At 42.5% G+C, this 20862-nt stretch overlaps 1 protein-coding gene across 3 annotated transcripts; it reads right to left on the bottom strand.

The window, feature by feature from the left end:
• Window positions 1-262: 262 nt before the first annotated feature.
• Rnf4 (ring finger protein 4) lies at window positions 263-19679 on the bottom strand. Of its 3 annotated transcripts, none has more exons than XM_026788660.1 (9): window positions 19353-19679; window positions 11876-12032; window positions 11133-11230; window positions 7805-7931; window positions 5076-5155; window positions 1936-1945; window positions 1446-1605; window positions 908-956; window positions 263-520 (listed from the first exon to the last, which is right to left on the bottom strand). In XM_026788660.1, exons 3-9 carry the CDS (start codon window positions 11145-11147, stop codon window positions 371-373), a joined length of 591 nt encoding a protein of 196 aa, XP_026644461.1. In that variant the 5' UTR covers window positions 11148-11230; window positions 11876-12032; window positions 19353-19679; the 3' UTR covers window positions 263-370. The 3 variants fall into 3 exon arrangements, with proteins under 3 accessions (XP_026644461.1, XP_026644460.1, XP_005365959.1); XM_026788659.1 differs by having other exon boundaries at window positions 11133-11192; XM_005365902.2 differs by lacking the exon at window positions 11133-11230.
• Between the last annotated feature and the right edge of the window lie 1183 nt (window positions 19680-20862).

The raw sequence follows: 20862 nt of genomic DNA, 5'->3' as shown, positions 1-20862 counted from the left end.
TCTGTACCCAGAAGAGTTGGGGCAAACTTTCCCAACAGGGAAACTTCTTGGCCAACATGTAAGCTCCATAAAGAGGCTGGAGCCACAATACTCAAACTCCAATGCGCCTGACTCCTTTTCTCCTACTCCCGGCTCAGAATACCCAGGAGAAAAGATGCTAAGCTGACATGGGAGGATCCCTGGATCCTGCTCCATAGCATCAAACTGGAGAAAACAAAAGATCTAAGGGGTTGGAAAACAAAAGAGCAGTTTACATCAGACATTGATTTTTGAAAGTCTTTTTTAGCTCAGGAAACTGGAGGCAGATACCAAGCAGAAAGCCTAGCTTGGCTGTCTGTCCATTGGTTTATCCTGAGCAGTTCTGAACATTTCATATATAAATGGGGTGGCAGCGTTTATGGTTGATCTTTTTCCTACAAGTTGGGCAAGTGTTAGCATTCTTAAGGGAATCATTGAGGCACTGGCTACAGAAGACGTGGCCACATTCTGTAGAAACAATGCGGCGTCCACTCTGCACAATCTAGAAGACATTAAAAAGAACAGCCTTAAAATATCCCTTGCCACCAAGAACCCTAATGCATTCATCACTGAGACCAGTGAAAACAAAGGGGCAGAGTCTGTACAACAATCTCAGAAGCAAATGGAACAAACTGTAGACAGGACAGGATTTTCCCAGTTGTAGGGGTTATAGGCAACCTCAGCAGTTTCTAGTTAAAGCTACAGCAGGAAACCTGAATTTGAAGAGGCTAAAGATGAAATACACAGGGACCATGACCAATGGGAACAATCTCCTTTGTAATTAGTCTTTGTGATGGCTAGGTGTCAAATCCCACATGAGGCACAGACCCTCCAAGTTCTTTTTAGTGAAACAGGTTAAAATCAAAGGAAATACAACTAGGTTACTTACCTCAAAGTATCCATCCATGCAGATCGGACAACTGACAGTACCCAGGGGCCTGAAATCACAAGTACTTCAAATCAGTTTCTAAGTGAGCTCAAATACTTGATTATACCTTATAAAGTGGCTTCATATATGCAGGCCCTATGTTTTACCAAATCTCTTACTTCTGCTCAGTTAGGACAGGCATACAAAAAACTTGAAAATAATTTATCTGAAGTATTGGGCTGGAATGGGCATGAAAAGAGAGATGGTAGAGAACAGGTCTAGAAGAAAAGATGCAGACAACTAGGCTCACCCATCTGTTTCACCTCCAGCATTACTGCTAGTGATGCTCATAATAAAACCCACTTACACCCAACCCTGATCACAGTGCATGTCAGTCTCCTGATACAACTGTCTGTTTATTGGTCTATCCTGAGCAGACAGCTGAGCCCTGCATTCCAAACATGCCTAGCTGTTTTGCAGACCCTTGTTCTAGAGCTGACAAGCTTGGCATCTGTATACCCTGGCCTCCACCCAACACAACAGCAGCAGAGCACATTACCTGAGTCCTGTAGCTCCTTCATCCCTGGCGCTTCGAGGAGTATGGGTAGTCACATACACATCCCTGTCCCTAGACAGTTCCTCATCATCACTGCTCACCACACAGCTGTCAGTATGGTCTTGGCGTAACCTCCTTCCATTTCTTCTTGGCCTTCCCCTTTCTAAGAAAAAAGTCGCATTTTCAGCCCTAGTATCAAGACCCACCCTCCCTCCCCTTCAGACTTCCAGAGAAAAGCCATCACCATACTAGTTCTACCCCACACCCCCAGAAGGTCCTGCCCAGGGGCAGAGGCCATTCATTTGCCTTCTCAGGAGAAAGGTCAGTCCCTGAAATCATGGGCATAGATTTTCAGTAAAACCAACAGGTTTGACCAAAGGCCACCTCCTGCCTAGAGATCTTGGAAGGGCAGACTGACAAAGCCTGCAGGCTATGGCATTCATTCACCATAACTTCCTTTAAACCCAGGAGAAAAGGAAATGAAACTACTCACCTTCAACAATCTGAAAAAGGGGAAAAGAGAGGAGTGTTATAAACATTCTGACCTTTTAACTGCTATAATGCACACATCTTGCTTTCAATACTGTATGACTCTCAAAAATACTGCTTGTTCATGTCTTTGGTTACTATCAATAGTTTAATGGACTTTGATGATTCATTACAATCAACAACACATGGAGAGTGATTGGGAAAGAGTTACCAAATCCAGACAATTCTTTTTAATAACTAGGTCAAGCATGAGGTAATTTCTGCAATAAATCCAATAGCAACTCTGACACAAGAACCCAAGCCTCCTGTCTCCCTCCACACTACTATCCCTGGACTTTTATCTAACTTCCTGCTCATTCAGTCACTATCAGGACAGTTCCCTCATTCCCACTATTCCTATTCCAGGCTCATTCAAGGACTCCACTCACTGCCGTGTGAATAAGGCATGGTAGGGGAAATGTTGACTTGCCACCCAGCAGAAGAACAGGGTCTTCAGCCGGGTGGTGGTGGCGCACGCCTTTAATCCCAGCACTCGGGAGGCAGAGGCAGGCGGATCTCTGTGAGTTCGAGGCCAGCCTGGTCTACAAGAGCTAGTGCCAGGACAGGCTCCAAAACCACAGAGAAACCCTGTCTCAAAAAACCAAAAAAAGAACAGGGTCTTCTTGGAGGTAGAATTCCAGCTCCTTTGTCAGGACCTGGCTAGGTCCATTATGGGTAGATGTTGAGTTCTCAAAAAAAGGGATTTGGAGAGGCAGGAGGATTTCTGTGAGTTCCAGACCAGCCTGGTCTACAAGAGCTGATTCCAGGACAGGCTCCAAAGTTACAGAGAAACCCTATCCCGAAAAACCAAAATAAAAAAATAAAACAAGAAAAGGGATTTGGGGGGGCTGGAGAGATGGCTCAGTGGTTAAGAGCATTGCCTGCTCTTCCAAAGGTTCTGAGTTCAATTCCCAGCAACCACATGGTGGCTCACAACCATCTGTAATGGGGTCTGGTGCCCTCTTCTGGCCTGCAGACACACACACAGACAGAATATTATATACATAATAAATAATATTTAAGAAAAGGGATTTGGGGCTTTCTGAGCCCTTTCCCTGTTTACTAGCCCACTTCCTTCCTCAGGAATGCTTTCCCTCAATAAACTATTTCTAGTACTTTGAGATAGGGGAAGAGAGAGGAAGAAAAAGCATTTGGTGCCAATTTCCAGAATTAGTCAAAAACTGGAATGTAACTTTAGCTAAGGGACTAAATTACCCTCTTTATAGAACTCCATGAAGTTGACAGGAACTAACAGCAAGAGTCAACTTTTGCAGAGGAGACCACTTACAATTCTCAAACAGTTCTGGCCCATTTCCAGAAACACCATTGGTTATGCCTGAATTCACCATAGTCTTTGTCAGAGATGACATGAGGACAATCTGGTGATTTCTAATTAAAACCATACTGCTGTGGAAAAATCCCTTTGTAGACTGTCAAGATTTGCCACTGAGATTGGTTTAATAAACAAGCTGACTGGCTAATAGCTGAGCAGGATTAAGTTAGGAGAGCCAGACTAGAAAGCCGGGAGGAAGAAGGGTGGAGCTGGAGATGCCAATCAGCCAGGGGGCAAGCAGGACATGTAGAAAATGAGGTAAAGCATAAACAGAAATATGGGTTAAGTGTAAGAGCTAGTAGCAGCCTGAGCTATCAGTTAAGCATTTGTAAGGAATATTAAGCCTCTGAGTAGATATTCCCTGGCAGCTTCATGCCATCATGATTTCATTTTCCCTCCTTGAGACTAAGCTTAACTATATAACCCAGGAACACTGCCTTTCAAGTGCTCAAGATCACAGGCATGCACCATAATATCTGGTTACCCATCCCTTATCTTGTAGCTCTAGCTATTCTGGAACTTGTTTTGTTTTTTGTAGACCAGGCTGACCTTGAACTCACAAGATCAGCCTGCCTCTGCCTCCAGGAGTGCTGGGATTAAAGGTGTGTGTCATACCCAGCTTCTGTCTTGCTTCTCAATAAAATCTTACTCTCAAAGTTTTAAACAAATTAGAAAACACTGATCTGTCTTGGTTGTGGCAGCTTGTTGCTAGTCACTCAGAATTTTAAACCTTTGAGACAAGTGGAAGACTAGATTACTAACATCTCGGTTCCATGTCTACAGTCCTTTCTGCGTTCCAACTGCTAACACGTGTCGAATGCTACCCAAGGTGGCAATACCTCTATTCCACAGCTTCAGTCCTGGCATACTGTCATCAAAAGGTTTTTCAAGTGAGTAGCAAACTTGTCCTTAAATTGCTCATCAATGAGTTGATCAGATCCCAAAAGACACATGGAAATGGGGTGTATGTGTGTGTGTAGGGGTGTTCCAATACCATGGAAAATGTCTTTCAGAATTACTTTCTAATACTCCTGACCAGACTAGGTTTTAGTTCTGGCAGGCTACACAGAGTCACAGCCTCTCAAGTTCTACCCTCCCTGGAGTCAGGAAAGAGCTGTGGCAGCAGGTGCTAGACTAGGTAGCTGCTTTCCCTGGAGCCATATTTACTGGCAACTATTTTGGAAACCTAATGGCAGCACAGTCAATATTCCCAATTCCCTTCAGGTCAGAGGTGTAAACACACTGCAAAGCACTACATTTCATGCAAGGCAAGGCACCTAAATAGGTCTTTCTTAATACAATGTAGTACCAACCCCGGCAAAGATAGTATCCCATTTCAAAGGGCTATGCCCAGCTTACACATCTGAAACTATGAAATCAGGACTGCTGCTATGGAAAGGTCAAAAATCAGGCAGATATAGTCCACAGGAGACAAAAGCGACAACAGGTGCTCTTCCTGACACACTTCTCATTAGGGGTTCCAGTTACTGAATATAGGTTCCTTTCTCTTCACAATTATTTGATGTGTATGTGTGGTTTGCCTGCAGTGTATCTGATGCCAACAGAGCCCATCTTGGAACTGGAGTTACAGTTGGCTGTGAGCTACCATGAAGGTACAAGTCCCCTGGAAAAGCAGCCAGTGCCCTTAACCTCTGAGCCATCTCTCTAGCCCCTTTCAATCTTTCTAACCCTGGTCAGTAACCCAGACTTTAGATGCAGATATGGGCCAAGGACTCCTACCCAAACCAGCCAACTCTTATTCAAATGCTTACCACAACAGAGTCATTGTGAGTGAGGTCCACAACCACAGGCTCCAGGGATTCACAGGTGAGGTCCACAATTTCATCACCAGCTTCAAAATAAAACAATTCCACAAGTATTAGGATAGGGCTATACTCCTAAGGCTTGGTTGATATTATAAACATGGTATAAATTTGTTTCAAAGTGTGAAACCCTACACACACAATATAAAAACCAGCAAGACTACCTTTTCAAAATAACAACCAAGTGCCCCTCCAGCATTTTGTTAAGTGGGCTACATGAATTTCTTGAGGTCCCAGAGGTGTACATGTGGGGACAAACACCTGAGTGTTTGTCACCCCACCTACACGATCATGCTTAGGCATCACAATTTCATTAATTAGGGAAGGCATTCAAAAACCACTTACAACTATTTTTTTCCTGATTGCTATTAGTATTAAAAAATATGAGGGTTAGATTTTATAAACAGTATGAATAACATATTCTAACTTGCTTTACCTTCTTTTATTTCCCAGTGCTAGGTGTGGTAGCACACACCTGTAAGACTAGCCCTTGGTAGGCAGAGGCAGACAGATCTCTGAGTTCAAAGCCAGCTGGGTTTACAGGGTGAGTTCTAGGATGGCTGGGGCTACACATAGGGACTCTGTCTTGAAAAGCCAAAAACACCCAAAAACTTGTCTGCCTACCTCTTCCCCACACTTATATATACACAAATATATAATATACCAATTGCCTCTCATTCTTCATGAAAAAGAATGGCTGCTACTTAATGATCTATAAACCATAATTTATGAGTCAATTATCTTTTGGCAGATAAAATTGACTCTGCCAAAAGAAACACACTGCTTGTATGTATGTATGTATGTATGTATGTATGTATGTATGTATGTATATATGTACGGGCTGCTTGTATTTACCACCTTGTAAAGGCGATATAAATTCCAATAGTTTGACAAGTGCCTCATTGGAAACAGCTGGATCCGTTTAAACCCTGAGACTGAGTCCATGTGTGTGTTGAGTGTTACACTGAAGAAAAGGACCTTCTTTGGGTATAGAATTCCCAAGTCCTAATCTGTAGATAAGAATAAAGGCTCTAAGGAATTCACTGAGAGAAGTCAAACTGAAACCAATCAGAGAATGAACACTATCAGGGAAGTCCAAGAAACTCATCTGACACAAAGTAGCTTCTTTTTAACTCTAAGATGGCTAAAAAGTGCCTATTCCGTGGTATACATATATTGTATAACATCTTAATAATTTTTTTTCTTTGCGGTAGTGTTAAAGGTTGAACAAGGGTCTCGCACATTAAACAAGTGCTCTACCACACTGAGCTACATCCATAGCCCACTGCACTTTTCTTTAAAATATCAGTTCTTAGACCTGGGCAGTGGTGGCACATACCTTTAATCCAGCACTCGGGAGGCAGAGGCAGGTGGATTTCTGTGAGTTTGAGAATGGCCTGGTTTACAGTTTCAGGACAGCCAGGCCTGTTACACAAAGAAACTCTGTCTTGAAAAAACAAAAACTAACAAACAAAAAACATTTAAAATATCAGCACTTGGGCTGGAGAGATGGCTCAGAGGTTAAGAGCATTGCCTGCTCTTCCAAAGGTCCTGAGTTCAATTCCCAGCAACCACATGGTGGCTCACAACCATCTGTAATGGGGTCTGGTGCCCTCTTCAGGCCTGCAGGCATACACACAGACAGACTATTGTATACATAATAAATAAATAAATATTAAAAAAAAAATATCAGCACTTGGCTGGGCAGTGGTGGTGCACGCCTTTAATCCCAGCACTTTGGAGCAGATCTTCAGTGAGTTTGAGGCCAGCCTAGTCTACAAAGCGAGTTCCAGGACAGCCAGAACTGTTTCACAGAGAAACCTATTTCGAAAAATCAAAAATTAAATAAAAAAAAAAATCAGTTCTTGGGTATGATATATAAAAGATAACAAAGCAAAGTAGCTTATCTAAAACATTTGACACTTTCATGAGCAGGCAAGGGAAAATCCAGTCTGGCCTCGTCTCAAACCAAGCTTTAATGATAGCAGTGTTGACAAGTTTGCCTTCTTTAGAAAGTTTTAGTCTTAATGAAAACCAGAAAAGGAAACTCAAGTATTTCACAAAGCTAAGCAGGGTGAAGTAGATGAGCCAAGTGACTGCTTCAAAACTCATGCAGATACAATAATACCAAAGGGGGCAGCTTTACTCATTGTAGCTATAAGCTGTATAGGTAAGTCTAAGATTATACATACATATAAAGCAAGTGCAAGAGCTTCCAACAGCTAACATTTGTATGGTACCATCTGCCACACACGGTTCCAAGGGTTTTATGGCATAAATTCAACCTGCCCTATATATTAACATTATTCCTTACCACAGAGGAAGACACAGAAGCTCAGCTGTGACCCGGGGTTAAAGATAGTTCAGGGGCTATGAATACTTACTGCTCTTGTAAAAGACTCAAATTCCCAACACCCACAGGGCAGCTCACAAGCATTTGTAACTCGAGCTCTAGGGAATACAATGACTTCTTCTGGCCTCTGTGGGCACCAGGCACACATGTAGTACACAGACAGACATACATGCAAGCAAAACAATTATACACATAAAATGGGGGGGGGGTATGACTTCATGAGGCATCAGAGTGGCCATTAACAGATACAAACTGAGTCCAATTCACTTATTTATCCACGATATCACACTGTCACGCATTACAATCCACTATTCCTGGCTCTTACCAGTTTCCACGAGTTCTATGGGTTCTGTTTCCAAGGAAATCTCAGGGGTTGAAGTTGTTTCCCGAGTTCGCTTCTGGGCTTGTCTAGAACTTACTGTTCCACCACGCCGCTTTCTTTGAGGATTTCTCTAAGGTCATCAAGGGGGAAAAGAAGCAGTTGCATGAATTCCAGATTTGATAGAAGAGTAAAAAGCCAACAAACGGGAATGGTTTAACTTGGTTGTCCTCTTGTGTGCAACACCACACACACACACACACACACACACACACACACACACACACACACACACACACACACACACACAGAGCATGTACACCCCACCCACTATAAAACTTGTAGCACCTGTGAAACACAGGGTGAAAAATTCAGTACTTTTTGTTGTTTCATCTGATAAAAGGTCTTTTGCTGTGTAGCCCTGGCTATGCCAGAACTCAAGAGATCTGACTGTATCCGCCACAAGGGTGCTAGGATATAGATCTTATCACCATATCAGCTGTCTGTATCACCAAACAAATCCAACTATGGTTTACAATCCCATGTATGGTCACATAACTGAATGGGGGAGGGTAGGCTGTGCAAAAATATTTGCAATAGCAAAATGTTTTCTGAACCTACAAAGACCAAAAATTAATTTAAAACCAATGCATCAAGGGCTGGAGAGATGGCTCACTGGTTAAGAGCATTGCCTGCTCTTCCAAAGGTCCTGAGTTCAATTCCCAGCACCCACATGGTGGCAGACACACAGACAGAATATTGTATACATAATAAATAAATAAATATTTTTTTAAAAAAAAACCAACGCATCAAGAACTGATACTTCTCATATTACCGGCCCATGTTGCAGCATATGACTTCACTATAGTTTTGCTTCTGAACACCCAACTCAACACGATGGAACACCACACAATGCCAACACTGTCTACAATACCTTCAATAAGATTCAAGATTACTGTTATATAGGAATTAGATTAGTGCTGTTTTTTTTTGGGGGGGGGGCAGGGTTTCTCTGTAGCTTTGGAGCCTGTCCTGGAACTAGCTCTTGTAGATCAGGCTGAACTCGAACTCAGAGATCTGCCTGCCTCTGCCTCTTGAGTGCTGGGATTAAAGGCGTGGGCCACTACAGTCCAGCAGAATTAGTGTTTTTACTGCACATGTATTTTTTATTCTTACAGAAACAGAATTGTTAATTATAAACAAGACTTGTAGCATCTTCCTACCATTATTCTTCAGCATATTATTATCAAACTGGCACATCCTTAGATTACATTGCTGTAGTATGTTTGATTTTTTTTCTTTTTCTTGAGAGGGGGTTTCTCTGTGTAACAGTCCTAGCCTCCCAGGAACTTGCTTTGTAGACCAGATTGGCCTTGAACTCAGAGATCCTCCTGCCTCTTCCTCCTGAGTGCTAGACTAAAAGGTGTGCACTACCACCAGCATGTTTCATTTTTTAAAATTGAATTTTTTAAATTTTTTAAAAAATGAATTTTTTAAAATTCATGTTTCAATTTTTTAAAATTGTTGTTTTCCAGGCATAGTAGCACACACCTTTAAAATTCCAGAGCCAGGTGGATCTTTGAGTTCCAGGCTAGCCAAGGATACAGAAGACCTTGCATCAAAAATAAAAAAATTAAAAAAAAAAAGTCTGTGTAAATTAATCTGAGAAAAAAGAAATAATCAATTTTGGTTTGGGATTAGGATAGAATTTTCAATGTTTCTGAAATGGCCTTAAATATTACACATTTATTTTAAGCGGTATTAGCAAATGATCATAAAATCAAAATACTTAGCTGGGCATGCTAACACATGCCTTTAATCACAGGTACTGAGAAAGCAGAGCTAAAAAAATAGCAAAGATATTATAACACACTCACAAACACACATCATTCTGTCAATTTTTACTTTTTTCTTTGCTTTTTGAGAAAGGGTTTTTTTGTGACTTGTTCTGTAGATTAGGCTGGCTTTAAACTCAGAGATAAGCCTGCGACTGCCTACCAAGTTCTGTGACTAAAGATGTGCACCAACATGCCCAGCTAATTTACCAATTTTTTTCTTTAAACATTTATTGTGTGCATGCATGTACTCGTGCTTCTGTGCTTACATGAAGCCAGAGGACAGCTTTCGGCAACTGATTCTCTCCTTCAACCCTGTAGGGCCCCAGGATCTAGCTCGGGCCGTTAGGCTTGTTGGTAACAACAACCTTACCTGACCAAGATTAACTCTTTACATAAAAAGTGTATCTATTTCTTTTTTCTTTTTCTTTTTTTTTGGTTTTTCGAGACAGGGTTTCTCTGTGGCTTTGGAGCCTGTCCAGGAACTAGCTCTGTAGACCAGGCTGGTCTCGAACTCACAGAGATCCGCCTGCCTCTGCCTCCCGAGTGCTGGGATTAAAGGCGTGCGCCACCACTGCAGGGCTAAAAGTGTATCTATTTCATTAACACAATTTACTTTCATCTTCATAAACAGTAAAATTATGTTTATATGCCAAATAATTCTTTTAAAAGTAAACATGAATTATCAACAAATACTTAATCTGCACATACATCTACATTACTACCCAAGGTCATAAAAATTTCCCCACAGAAAAAAGTTATAAGCAGAAAGTTTAGGATACCTTACTCTAGAGTCCAACCTGCATGTTTTGCACTGAACCAGAGCTGACTCCCAGACAAGAGCAAAAGTGAAAATGGTTATTTTTTTCATTTTACATATACAAATATTTTGCCAGCACGTATGCCTATGTACCACTTCCTTCCTGTGAAGACCAGAAGAGGGCATAAGTTCTTCCAAATTGGAGTTACAAACAATTCTGAGCTGCAAGTAAACGCTGGGAATTAGAACCCAGTCCCCTGAATGAACAGCAAGTGCTGTTTCTGAGCCACCTCCCTATACCCCGTTTTTTGTTGTTGTTTTTCTGGAAATAGGGTTTTTCTGTGTACCTCTGGCTATCGTAGAACTCACTCTGTAGACCAGGCTAGCCTCAAACTCAAGAGATCCATCTGCCTCTGCTTCTGAGTGCTGGAATTAAAGGCGTGCACCAACACCACCTAGTCCCAGATCTAGTTTTAAAATTATGTTTAAATATTTTTGAGCGTGATCCACAAATATGCCATAACATGAGTGGAGGTCTCTTTTACCACGTGGTTCTGGTATTCAAACTTGTCAGAAAGGGCCTTTATCAACTGAATCCATTCCACAGAATTGTAAATAATAGTTATTACATTTGTAAAGGCCAGGTCTTTGTCACTCTCTACTCCCCCTTTTAAATGTCTGAGTGCTTTGTGTGTGTATGTATGTATGTGCATATGTATGCGCGCGCACACACACTCACTCTCTCCATATGCATGCCTGGTGTCCACAAAGGCCAGTAGAGGGTGACAGATGACTGGATCTAGAATTACAGGAGGTATGAGTCACCTGACACACATGCTGAAAAACAAAAGATAGAGTCCCCTGGAAGAGTAGTGTTTCCTATCCACCAATTCATCTCTCTAGCCTTTAGTTTATTAGATCACATCTCTCATTAAACTGATGTTTGTTTCTCCAAGATTGGTTGACCAAGTATGCCTTTGTGATCAAGACCTCTTCTCTAAGCACTGAAAATGTATGCCACCCTGCCCAGCTTTTATATGGGTGATGGGGACCCAACTTGGGTCCTTCTCACACATGAAGCAGTTTATTCACTGAGCCATCTCTCCAGTCTTAGAATTTGATCTCACTATATAGTTGAGTATGGCACTGAACTTAAATTTCTGATCATCCTACCTCCATTTACCAATGGATTATAGACGCGTTTACTACTTACTTGGATTATATGTAGGCATATACAACAACACAGATAAAAAATAGTCTTTTGCATAAACAAGAGGCACATCCTCAGCTGTTTCCGTTTATTTTAGAGACACTATCTGTATAACCCAGACTACCCTCAATTTTCAGTCTTTGTATTTTAACTTCTAATATCTGGAATTAGAGCCCAGTGCTATATAACATGTGGTTTATAGTCCTCTAAGAGACAGAGTAGCTAACTAATATTGGTAAAAAAAAAAAAACTTACAAGCTAAGAAAACTTACTGTACTCATTGTGCTCTCTGGCTTCAATTAACAGAAAATCAAGTGATATACACCAAGGTTTATGGGGAGGTGGAATGTTCTCAATCTCTCACGCCCGCTGAGTACTCATCTGTGGCTTACAATCTGGAGTCAATTAGATGTCCACTATTTCCAAGTCCTGAAAAACAAAGAAACTAATAAATGTTGCTATTTGCATTGTTGAAGACAAAACTCACAAATGTACATATACCACATACAGAAAATTTACCAGTCTTTTCTGTCACCTGGATGCTTTGCTGAACATTTTATGTAATTTGTACCCTTACCCTACATTCATTTTAGGAATCTTGTTGAATATAGAACTGACTATGTAATTCCCAAATCTACTACCCAAACTATTATATCATCTTCTGCCTGTGCTCCTTTTTGGTGCTTGGGATATAGAATACTATATTCTATGAGTGGGCTATACTACTACAGCCTTCCCTGACCTTTTTGGTTGCTTCAAAAGTAGCAAAAGTGATTAACTCTAGGCGAAAGACAAGTTTTAGTTGCTTAATTGGAATACATACACCACTCCTTAGCAGGAGGAAAGGAACGTTTCTTAAGCCAAGCAGTTTCCTTCTTGTCCTGTTACTTCACTACCCTTCCAAGGATCTGAGGGACTAAGGAGATGATAGCCATCTTTTGCAAGTTTCCCAACATTTGATTTAGACCACAGAAGAGTCCTAGACCCACTGTAAATGCACTTACACTTCTGGTTTTAGGAAGTCTCTTTGTGTGTGTGTTTTGAGACAAGGTTTTGCTGTAGCTTTGGAGCCTGTTCTGGAACTAGCTCTTGTAGACCAGGCTGGCCTCAAACTCACAAAGATCTGCCTGCCTCTACTTCCCGAGTGTTGGAATTAAAGGCTTGCGCCACTAAGAACCAGCTAGTTACTATTTTATATATGAGCACACATCTATGAAATGTGTGACACTCCCCATCCCTCAAGGGCACATCTTAAAGAATATAACAAAAATATCTTGCCAGGCAGTGGTGGCACATGCCTTTAATCCCAGCACTCAGGAGGCAGAGTTAAGTGGACCTCTGTGAGTTTGAGGCCAGCCTGGTCTATAGAGCAAGTTTCAGGAGAGTCAGGGATACATACACAGAGAAACCGTATCTCAAAAAAACAAAACAAAACAAAACCACAAAAACAAACCCAGCCCCACATGTATCTTTGGATTAGAGCCTGTTGTGAAAGCAAGAGGACCTGAGTTAAACCTCGACAGCACCCACAGAAAAGCCAGACAAGGCAGGCCAGGAACCTAAGCGTCTGGCTGGCTCAGCTCAGCTTAGAGACAGCTTTAGATTTAGTTAGATTCAGTTTCAAAAAATAAGGTAGATAGCAATATAGGAAGACACATGATGTCCTTCTCTGGCCTCTACATGGGCAAAGACATACACACCCCACACATGAAAAGGGGGAGAAAGACCTGTCTGCTGAGTGCTGAGAAATGTGACAGGCATATTTTGATGGTTCTATTAGTCTCTTGTAAGATTACTGGATATATTAAGTTGATATATTAAGATATATTAAGTCTAAAAACCTTAGGCTGTTCTTCTCTATTCTTATAATGCAATGCTAAAATTGGCCCTCCATGATATCCTTTGATTGGATTTGAGTTTCTCTGACCTGTTTTTGTTAGACTTATCTAAGGCTTGTATCTTAGCACTCAGCTTAACCTACATTTTTAGTAATAAGACAAAAATGATAAAGCTGATGTTTACAATTGACATTACATAAATCCCATCTAAATTAGATATCCTTTCATTTACTCATCCCATTTTCAAAATGTCTAGCATATTATCAGAGACCCAAATCCCTTTATTGTAATGGTTCTTCCAGCCTAACCAGACTTTGAGACAAGTCCTGCACTTTCCCATTACGCAGAGACTGGACAACAAATGATAGTTACCTCTCCCAGGACTTGACAATCAACCCAAATTTTTCTTTTCAGGATACTCTAAACATACCATCAACCCCCAGACAGCAGGAAATAACTTTAAGAATGTGATACCAGGGGCTGGAGAGATGGCTCAGAGGTTAAGAGCATTGGCTGCTCTTCCAGAAGTCCTGAGTTCAATTCCCAGCAACCACATGGTGGCTCACAACCATCTGTACTGAGATCTGGCGTCCTCCTCTGGCGTGCGGGCATACATCGAGGCAGAATGTTGTATACATAATAAATAAATAAATAAATCTTTAAAAAAAAAAAAAAAGGATGTGATACCAGGGCAGGAGTGGCACACGCCTTTAATCCCAGCACTCAGGAGGCAAAGGCAGGAGGATCTCTGTTGAGTTCAAGGCTAGCCTGGTCTACAAGAGCTAGTTCCAGGACAGGCTCCAAAGCTACACCATAATCTTGTTTCAAAAAACAAAACAAAAACAACAAAAAGATACTTCCTAAAACCAAAAGTGTAAAAGCATGGGAATCCAGCAATTACAGTGGGTCTGGGACTCTTCTGTGAGTTCAAGACCAGCCTGGTTTACGGAGTGAGTTCCAGGACAGTCTTCAAAGATACAGAGAAACCCTGTCTCTAAAAACCAAAGAATATAACACCCACATTCCCAAGAGAATAGGTGGTTTCTGGTTGTTCAACGGGTTATAAATATGTCATTATTTAGGGAAGTTGGTTTTAAGTTGTTATTGGTAATGGTCTGGAAAAAAAGCTAAATGAAAAAAATTAGATTCAAGGTTCTTGTTTTGAAAAGAAAAAGGGGGGCTATAGATATGATAGGATAAAAAGGTACATTACTGAATGTACTTTTAAAAAGCAACTACTAAGCCGGGCGGTGGTGGCGCACGCCTTTAATCCCAGCACTCGGGAGGCAGAGGCAGGTGGATCTCTGTGAGTTCGAGACCAGCTTGGTCTACAGAGCTAGTTCCAGGACAGGCTCCAAAAACCACAGAGAAACCCTGTCTCGAAAAAACAAAAAAAAAACCAAAACAACAACAACAACAAAAAAGCAACTACTAGTTTTAAATGTTTTACATTGGATTTGACTTTTGTATATTGTATACAAAATTTGAGATTAATTTTGTTAGAATGCACTGTATATAAATCTCTAATTTTGTTCAAAGTATTATACCCATACAGCCCATTTAACAATGTAATACAAATTTCTAGTCCTTGACAGTTATTACTACCAACTGTTTAGGAGAAGGAAATACAGGTTAGTACTTGGTCACTGACTACAACCAAATTTGTAGTCACATTATATATGCTCAAGGTCAAACGGATACATTTTAAATAGACAGGTCATCTTCAAACACCAGAGATTTACAGAATATGGCATTTAAGATGTTTTAATAACACAGGACTTTTTTTTTTTTTATGACAATGAGATGTCTGGGAGCACCAATCTACTTCAGAGAAGATCAAAGAAATATGGAGTTTATTTTCTTTGTGGCAAATGTAAGCCACTGGGCAAGAAAATGCCCTTGCCCTGACTGCTGACAGTATGCTGTCTTAATTGGCTAAGCAGGACAGAAAAGAAAGTGACTGCCAAACATTGTCAAGATAAGGATGGAGAGTCCTTTAGAATGTTCAGCTTCACAGAAAAGTCTGTCAGATATGCTAGGGCTGTAGGTAGAAGACAGATGCCCCAACGTTGCAGAGGAGTTTTGGTGACTGTGCAGATAGCCAGCTGTTTCTGTCATTTCTCATATTTGAAAGTTGCTTGCACTTCCTATTTAACTCAGTTAATAGTATTTCCTTCTTGGGTCTCTGAGGAAGTTGAAGACTAGAGTTATAGTTTTCCTTGTTTACTAGATGCAGAAAACAAGTTATGATAGAAAGTAAAGTAGACTAGGTACAAGACTTTGGACTCACAAGATAGGATAGATATGGAGTACCTTCTGAGTCTGTCAAAAGCAAATGGACTAGGCATTGTTGATGTATCTATTGCCTTTATATATTGTATAGTTGTACTAATATATTGTACTTACTGTGTATAGTTTCTTATATTAGTTATACCCTTATTTAATTTTAGACAAAAAAGGAAAAAATGTGTTGATATTTCATTTGTATTTTCAATAAATAAAGTTTGCCTGAAGAACAGAAGGCAAAACAGCCACACTAGTCAGCTATACAGGCTAGGTGGTGGTGTACACCTTTAATCCCAGCACTAGGGAGAATGAATATAAGGTGGGATGAGATGGGAACTTGCTCTTTCAGTCTGAAGACTTCAAAGAGGTAAGAGCTCTCTAGTAGCTTGGCTGCTTTTGCTTTTCTGATTGTCAAGTTGAACCCCAATACCTGTCTCTGAGTTTTTCTTATTTCTGCAACACAACATAATAAGCCTAACTGTAAATCAAACATCTAACACAGACCCCACATTTAGTATACTTGGCAAAACAAAAATAAGGTTGTCATTTTTCTTCCCAATAAAACTGCATTCAAATTATATGGTTCATTAGATGCTTAGAAGAAATGACATAACAGAAAAATGGTGGGAAGACTATTTTTATTTGAACCTTGGGCCTGGAAAGAGCCAGACAAGGGATCTACCACTGAGCTACACACATCTCAGCTATATATGAGAACTTGGGTTCAGATCAAAGTATCCATGTAAAAAGGCAAGGCACAGCAGATTCCTTACTGGAAAACCCTAAACTGTGTGTGTGTGTGCACGTGCACGCGCATGCACTTGGAGACCTGGTCTCCAGGAGTAAGATGGAGAGTGATGGCACAACACTGCTCTCTGCAAGCACATATACCCTTCCCCCACAGAGAGTGAGGTGAGGCCCACTAACTTGCCCTGAACTCATTCCACAGCCCAGTAACTTGTGAACCTTTTATCTCGGTCTGTTGAGTAGCTAGGATTAGAGGCACAGTTCACTAGTTTTGCTATATGGGGTGGGGGGAAGTCATATCTAGGGGAAAATGGATCCTTTCACTATATGTAAAATTATAGTTTCTATCGGGTAAACAATGGGACTTGAGAGTAGGATTCTTACATGTTCTGATGTTACAAACCCATAATCTCAGTTACACCAGAAGCCAAGTCAGGACTGCCAAGTTCAAGGCCTGCCAGGACAATTAAGTGAGTTCAAGGGCAGTCTAGGCAACTTAGCAAGACCCTGACTCAAAATAAAAACTACAATAAGGAGTTACTGAGAAACCTTAGCAGGTAAAAAGACTTTGCATATACAAGCCTGACAAAGTAATTCAATCTGAGTAACCACATACAGTGGAAGGACACATTGACTTCATAAACTTGTCTTCTTACTACCAAACACACATCACTGCACTGGGGTGTCACAGACCTTGGTCACATTCATACAACAGTATTAGTAATAATAAAAAGACCAAAGATATAGCTCACTGGTTGAGTAGCTGCCTAATGTGTGAGAACCTGGGTTCAATCTCCAATCCCCCCCCCCTTTTGGTTTTTCGAGACAGGGTTTCTCTGTGGTTTTGGAGCCTGTCCTGGAACTAGCTCTTGTAGACCAGGCTGGTCTCGAACTCAGAGATCCGCCTGCCTCTGCCTCCCAAGTGAACAAACAATACCGTTTGAGTATTCACAATTGCAGTTAACACTATATAGTCACCAAGAAACCAACTTTCCTTCCTCTGTATGTGTGTGTGGGGGGGAGGGGACCAAGTACACAAGCAAATAAGCAAAACCTAAATTGTTCCTGAGCCCAGTCTCCAAGTAGCCCAAGTCCAGTACAGAGCCCAAGATGACCTTAAATTCCTGATCCTTCTGCCTCTACCTCTGAAGAACTGGAATCACAGGTACTCTTCAAAGTATTTGGAAAATACTTATTAGGGGACCATGATAAGAAAAATACTCAATATTTGGAAACTATAAAAAATAAGTCAACTAGCCCTGAGGTGGTAGCGCACATTTTTTTTGTTTTTTTGAGACAGGGTTTCTGTGGCTTTGGAGCCTGTCCTGGAACTAGCTCTTGTAGACCAGGCTGGTCTAGAACTCACAGAGATCCGCCTGCCTCTGCCTCCCGAGTGCTGGGATTAAAGGCGTGCGCCACCATCGCCCGGCCTCTTTTTTATTTTTCAAGACAGGGTTTCTCTGTAGCTTTGGAGCCTGTCCTGGAACTCACTTGGTACACCAGGCTGGCTTCAAACTCACAGAGATCCGAGATCCACCTGCCTCTGCTCTCGAGTGCTGGGATTAAAGGCACGAGAGTTACCACCTCCCGGCTGCTAGGATACGTCTTTAACCCCAGAATTCGGGAAGCAGAGGCAGGCAGATCTCTGTGAGTTCGTGGCCAATCAATCTGGTCTACAAAACGAGTTCCAGGACAGCCAAGACTACACAGAGAAACCCTGTCTCAAAACAAAATAAAATCAATCCCGCCACTCCCCAATGGTGGTAAACACTGTGTTAAAAAAGGAAGCTTTTCAGAAAATTAAGGTTGGAAGCTCACATTAAGTAACAGAAAGGCCAGCAAGACATTTTCCCAATCATTTCACATCGAACTCACAGGTAAACCCGAACCCAATTGTTTTTCCATCTCCATCCATTAAAAAAACAAAAAAAAAGTACGGGGTGGGGGGGTGTTTTCCCTCTCACCACTGTTAGGAACTACAGTCAATCTGCGTCCAACCTGTCTCCCGCAACCACTTGGGCAACCTAAACTGAGGCACCAGACTGCAGAAATGAAAGCCTGAAGCGCCCCAGGGCACAGACAAGTAAAAAAAAAAAAACAAAAAACAAAAGCAGAAACGCCCAGATCTGGACACGTACTTATCGAGGCAAAGGGTGTCTAATGGCGTCCACGGAAACAGTGTTTAAGGTTAAGGATCAGGTTGGGTTTCCTATTCCTGTATACAGATGTGCCAGAGAGGGAAGGACCCCAAAGGGTGCAGGGCTGGACCAAATCTCAATCGCACGCTTCACTAACCATAGGTAAGGCAGAAAACGGCTCCTGGAAGGCCAAACCCATTCAGTTCCAAGGCCCGCAAGCGTCCTCAACACTCTCTCGGCTTAGACAGGGCCCGCCACGCGGCTTGGGTGCCCCAGCAAACTCGCAGGCCCCAAGAAGGCGGGGCAGCGGCGCCAGCACACAATGGCTGCGTCGTCAACGGGGAACAAAAACCTTGCTCTGGTCCTCTCCGATCAGCTTGCTCAGTCAAAAAAAAAAAAAAAAAAAAGTGACCTTGGAAGGGGCCCTCCCCTCTTTGAATCTCAGTTTCCTTTTCCAGTTTGCAAAAAAAAGTTCAGTCAGCCAAGCCGCGAGTGGGCGAGCGGCGCCGCAGATGAGACTTCCCTAAATACGACGCGAGTGTCGTGTCGGGCTCCGACAACCGCGCGCTCTCCGGGGCCGAGGAGGCTGAGCGGACCCGACCCCGAGAGGCGCTGTTCCGGGCGGCCCGAATGAGCCGAGACTGGCGGCCCCCAACTCCGCTGTAGGCCGAGAAGCCGCCCGTGCCCCAATCCCGCACTGCCCTGACTTGCTGCCTCCATTCCGCGAAGCCTGGTCTTACCTGGAGTTGGTGAGATCAGGCAGACGCCACATTCGAAGCGCTCGAGCAAGGACGTACCACCGCCCTCAGCCGCTAAGGAGACCCGCTCAGGCAGGACTCCACCGCCTCACGGAGACCCAACTTCCGCTCGGCCGGCCCTGGCCCGCCCTTCCCAGTCCCTATTGGCTTCTACCGCCCTTACTCCCGAGCTCTACCGGTTTCGGAGGCTCGTTTGCAATTCTATTGGGTAAAATAACTATCTATTACCGCTTTGAAATAAACCTTCTTCCGGTCACGCCCCCCGCTTGCTCGCCTGAGTTTCCACTTCTCGCGAGAGCACCGCCGGTCGCACTCCTCCCACGAGAACTTGTCGGAGTCGTTGCTGGGGCGTCGCGCGAGGCTGCCTACTGGCTTCTAGCTATCGACCCTTGGCTTTTAATCTGGTTATCAAGCTTTCTCTGCCACGGCTAACACTAAACAGTAATCCCCACCATTCATTCCATTCCCATCTCAGTTTCCTCGGTCGTTGATGAGACCCACGGGAGACTGTCCTAAGGGCCCAATTTCTTTGTGATCCGTAACCAACCTTGCCGTAGGGACCCGTACCCCAAACGCCAGGCTCTGAGTGGGCGTGTCCGCCCGGGACTGTTCACACGGTTCCCATCGGGAGTCCCAGGGGCTCAGCCAGGGCTTCTGGGAGGTCTACCAGCAGGCTAGGTAGGGAAAAACTAGACATTTTGTGTGCCAGAGGCGGGGCAAAGAAGAGATGTACATGCCCAGGAAACTGCAGGCTAGCTGCCCAGTGTGTCTGAAGCTGAGGCGAGGGGTGAGCTCAGAAGGCAAAACACACGTAATCACTGGGACCGTACTGTCCTACAGAAGAATGGCTTGAGAAGAACCCGCCTCCGGAAAGGTCTTGGCACATCTCAATGCTAGAGTCCCTCCTGTATGATTCTGAAAACCGGCACTATGATTTTAGGCAAGTCTCACACCTACTAAAGGGGATTCATTTTACTGACTTCTGAGAAAAAATGTGAGGGCTAACAGTTAATGCAAGCGCATGCTAGGCCGTCCTGGAGTGCAGCAAAACAGAATTGTACTAGAAAAACAATGCTGTTTTTTTTTTTCTTTTGAGCACCTGTCCCTGAGCTAGGTTGTAGCACTGGTTTAGCAACTAGAAACTGTTCATTGATAGATACATGGGGACCCTCAGGCTATATTAAGATTGTCCTAAATGTGGTTGAATTGTTTAGTTCTAGGATAGCCTCCAAAACTACAGAGAAACCCAGTCTCGGAAAAACCAAACCTAACCAAAACAAAACAAAACAAAAAAACCAAACAAAACCAGGAACAATATACCTTGAAAGTTAATGGGAGACCAACACAGGATAAATAGGCCCTTTAGGCTAAGGGTTCTCTTTGCAGTTAAGAATAAGTTCCTGTTGTCCTATGTTAACTTTTTGCAAGTTAAGGTTTTCATTTGTTGTTGTTTTCCAATTTAACCTTTTTTTTTTTTTTTTTTTTTTTTTTT

This window comes from Microtus ochrogaster, unplaced genomic scaffold (assembly GCF_000317375.1).
Source record: "Microtus ochrogaster isolate Prairie Vole_2 unplaced genomic scaffold, MicOch1.0 UNK5, whole genome shotgun sequence".
Taxonomy (NCBI): Eukaryota; Metazoa; Chordata; class Mammalia; order Rodentia; family Cricetidae; genus Microtus; species Microtus ochrogaster.
The sequence above is the reverse complement of the archived record's forward strand: the minus strand, read 5'-3'. Positions and strand labels throughout refer to the sequence as shown.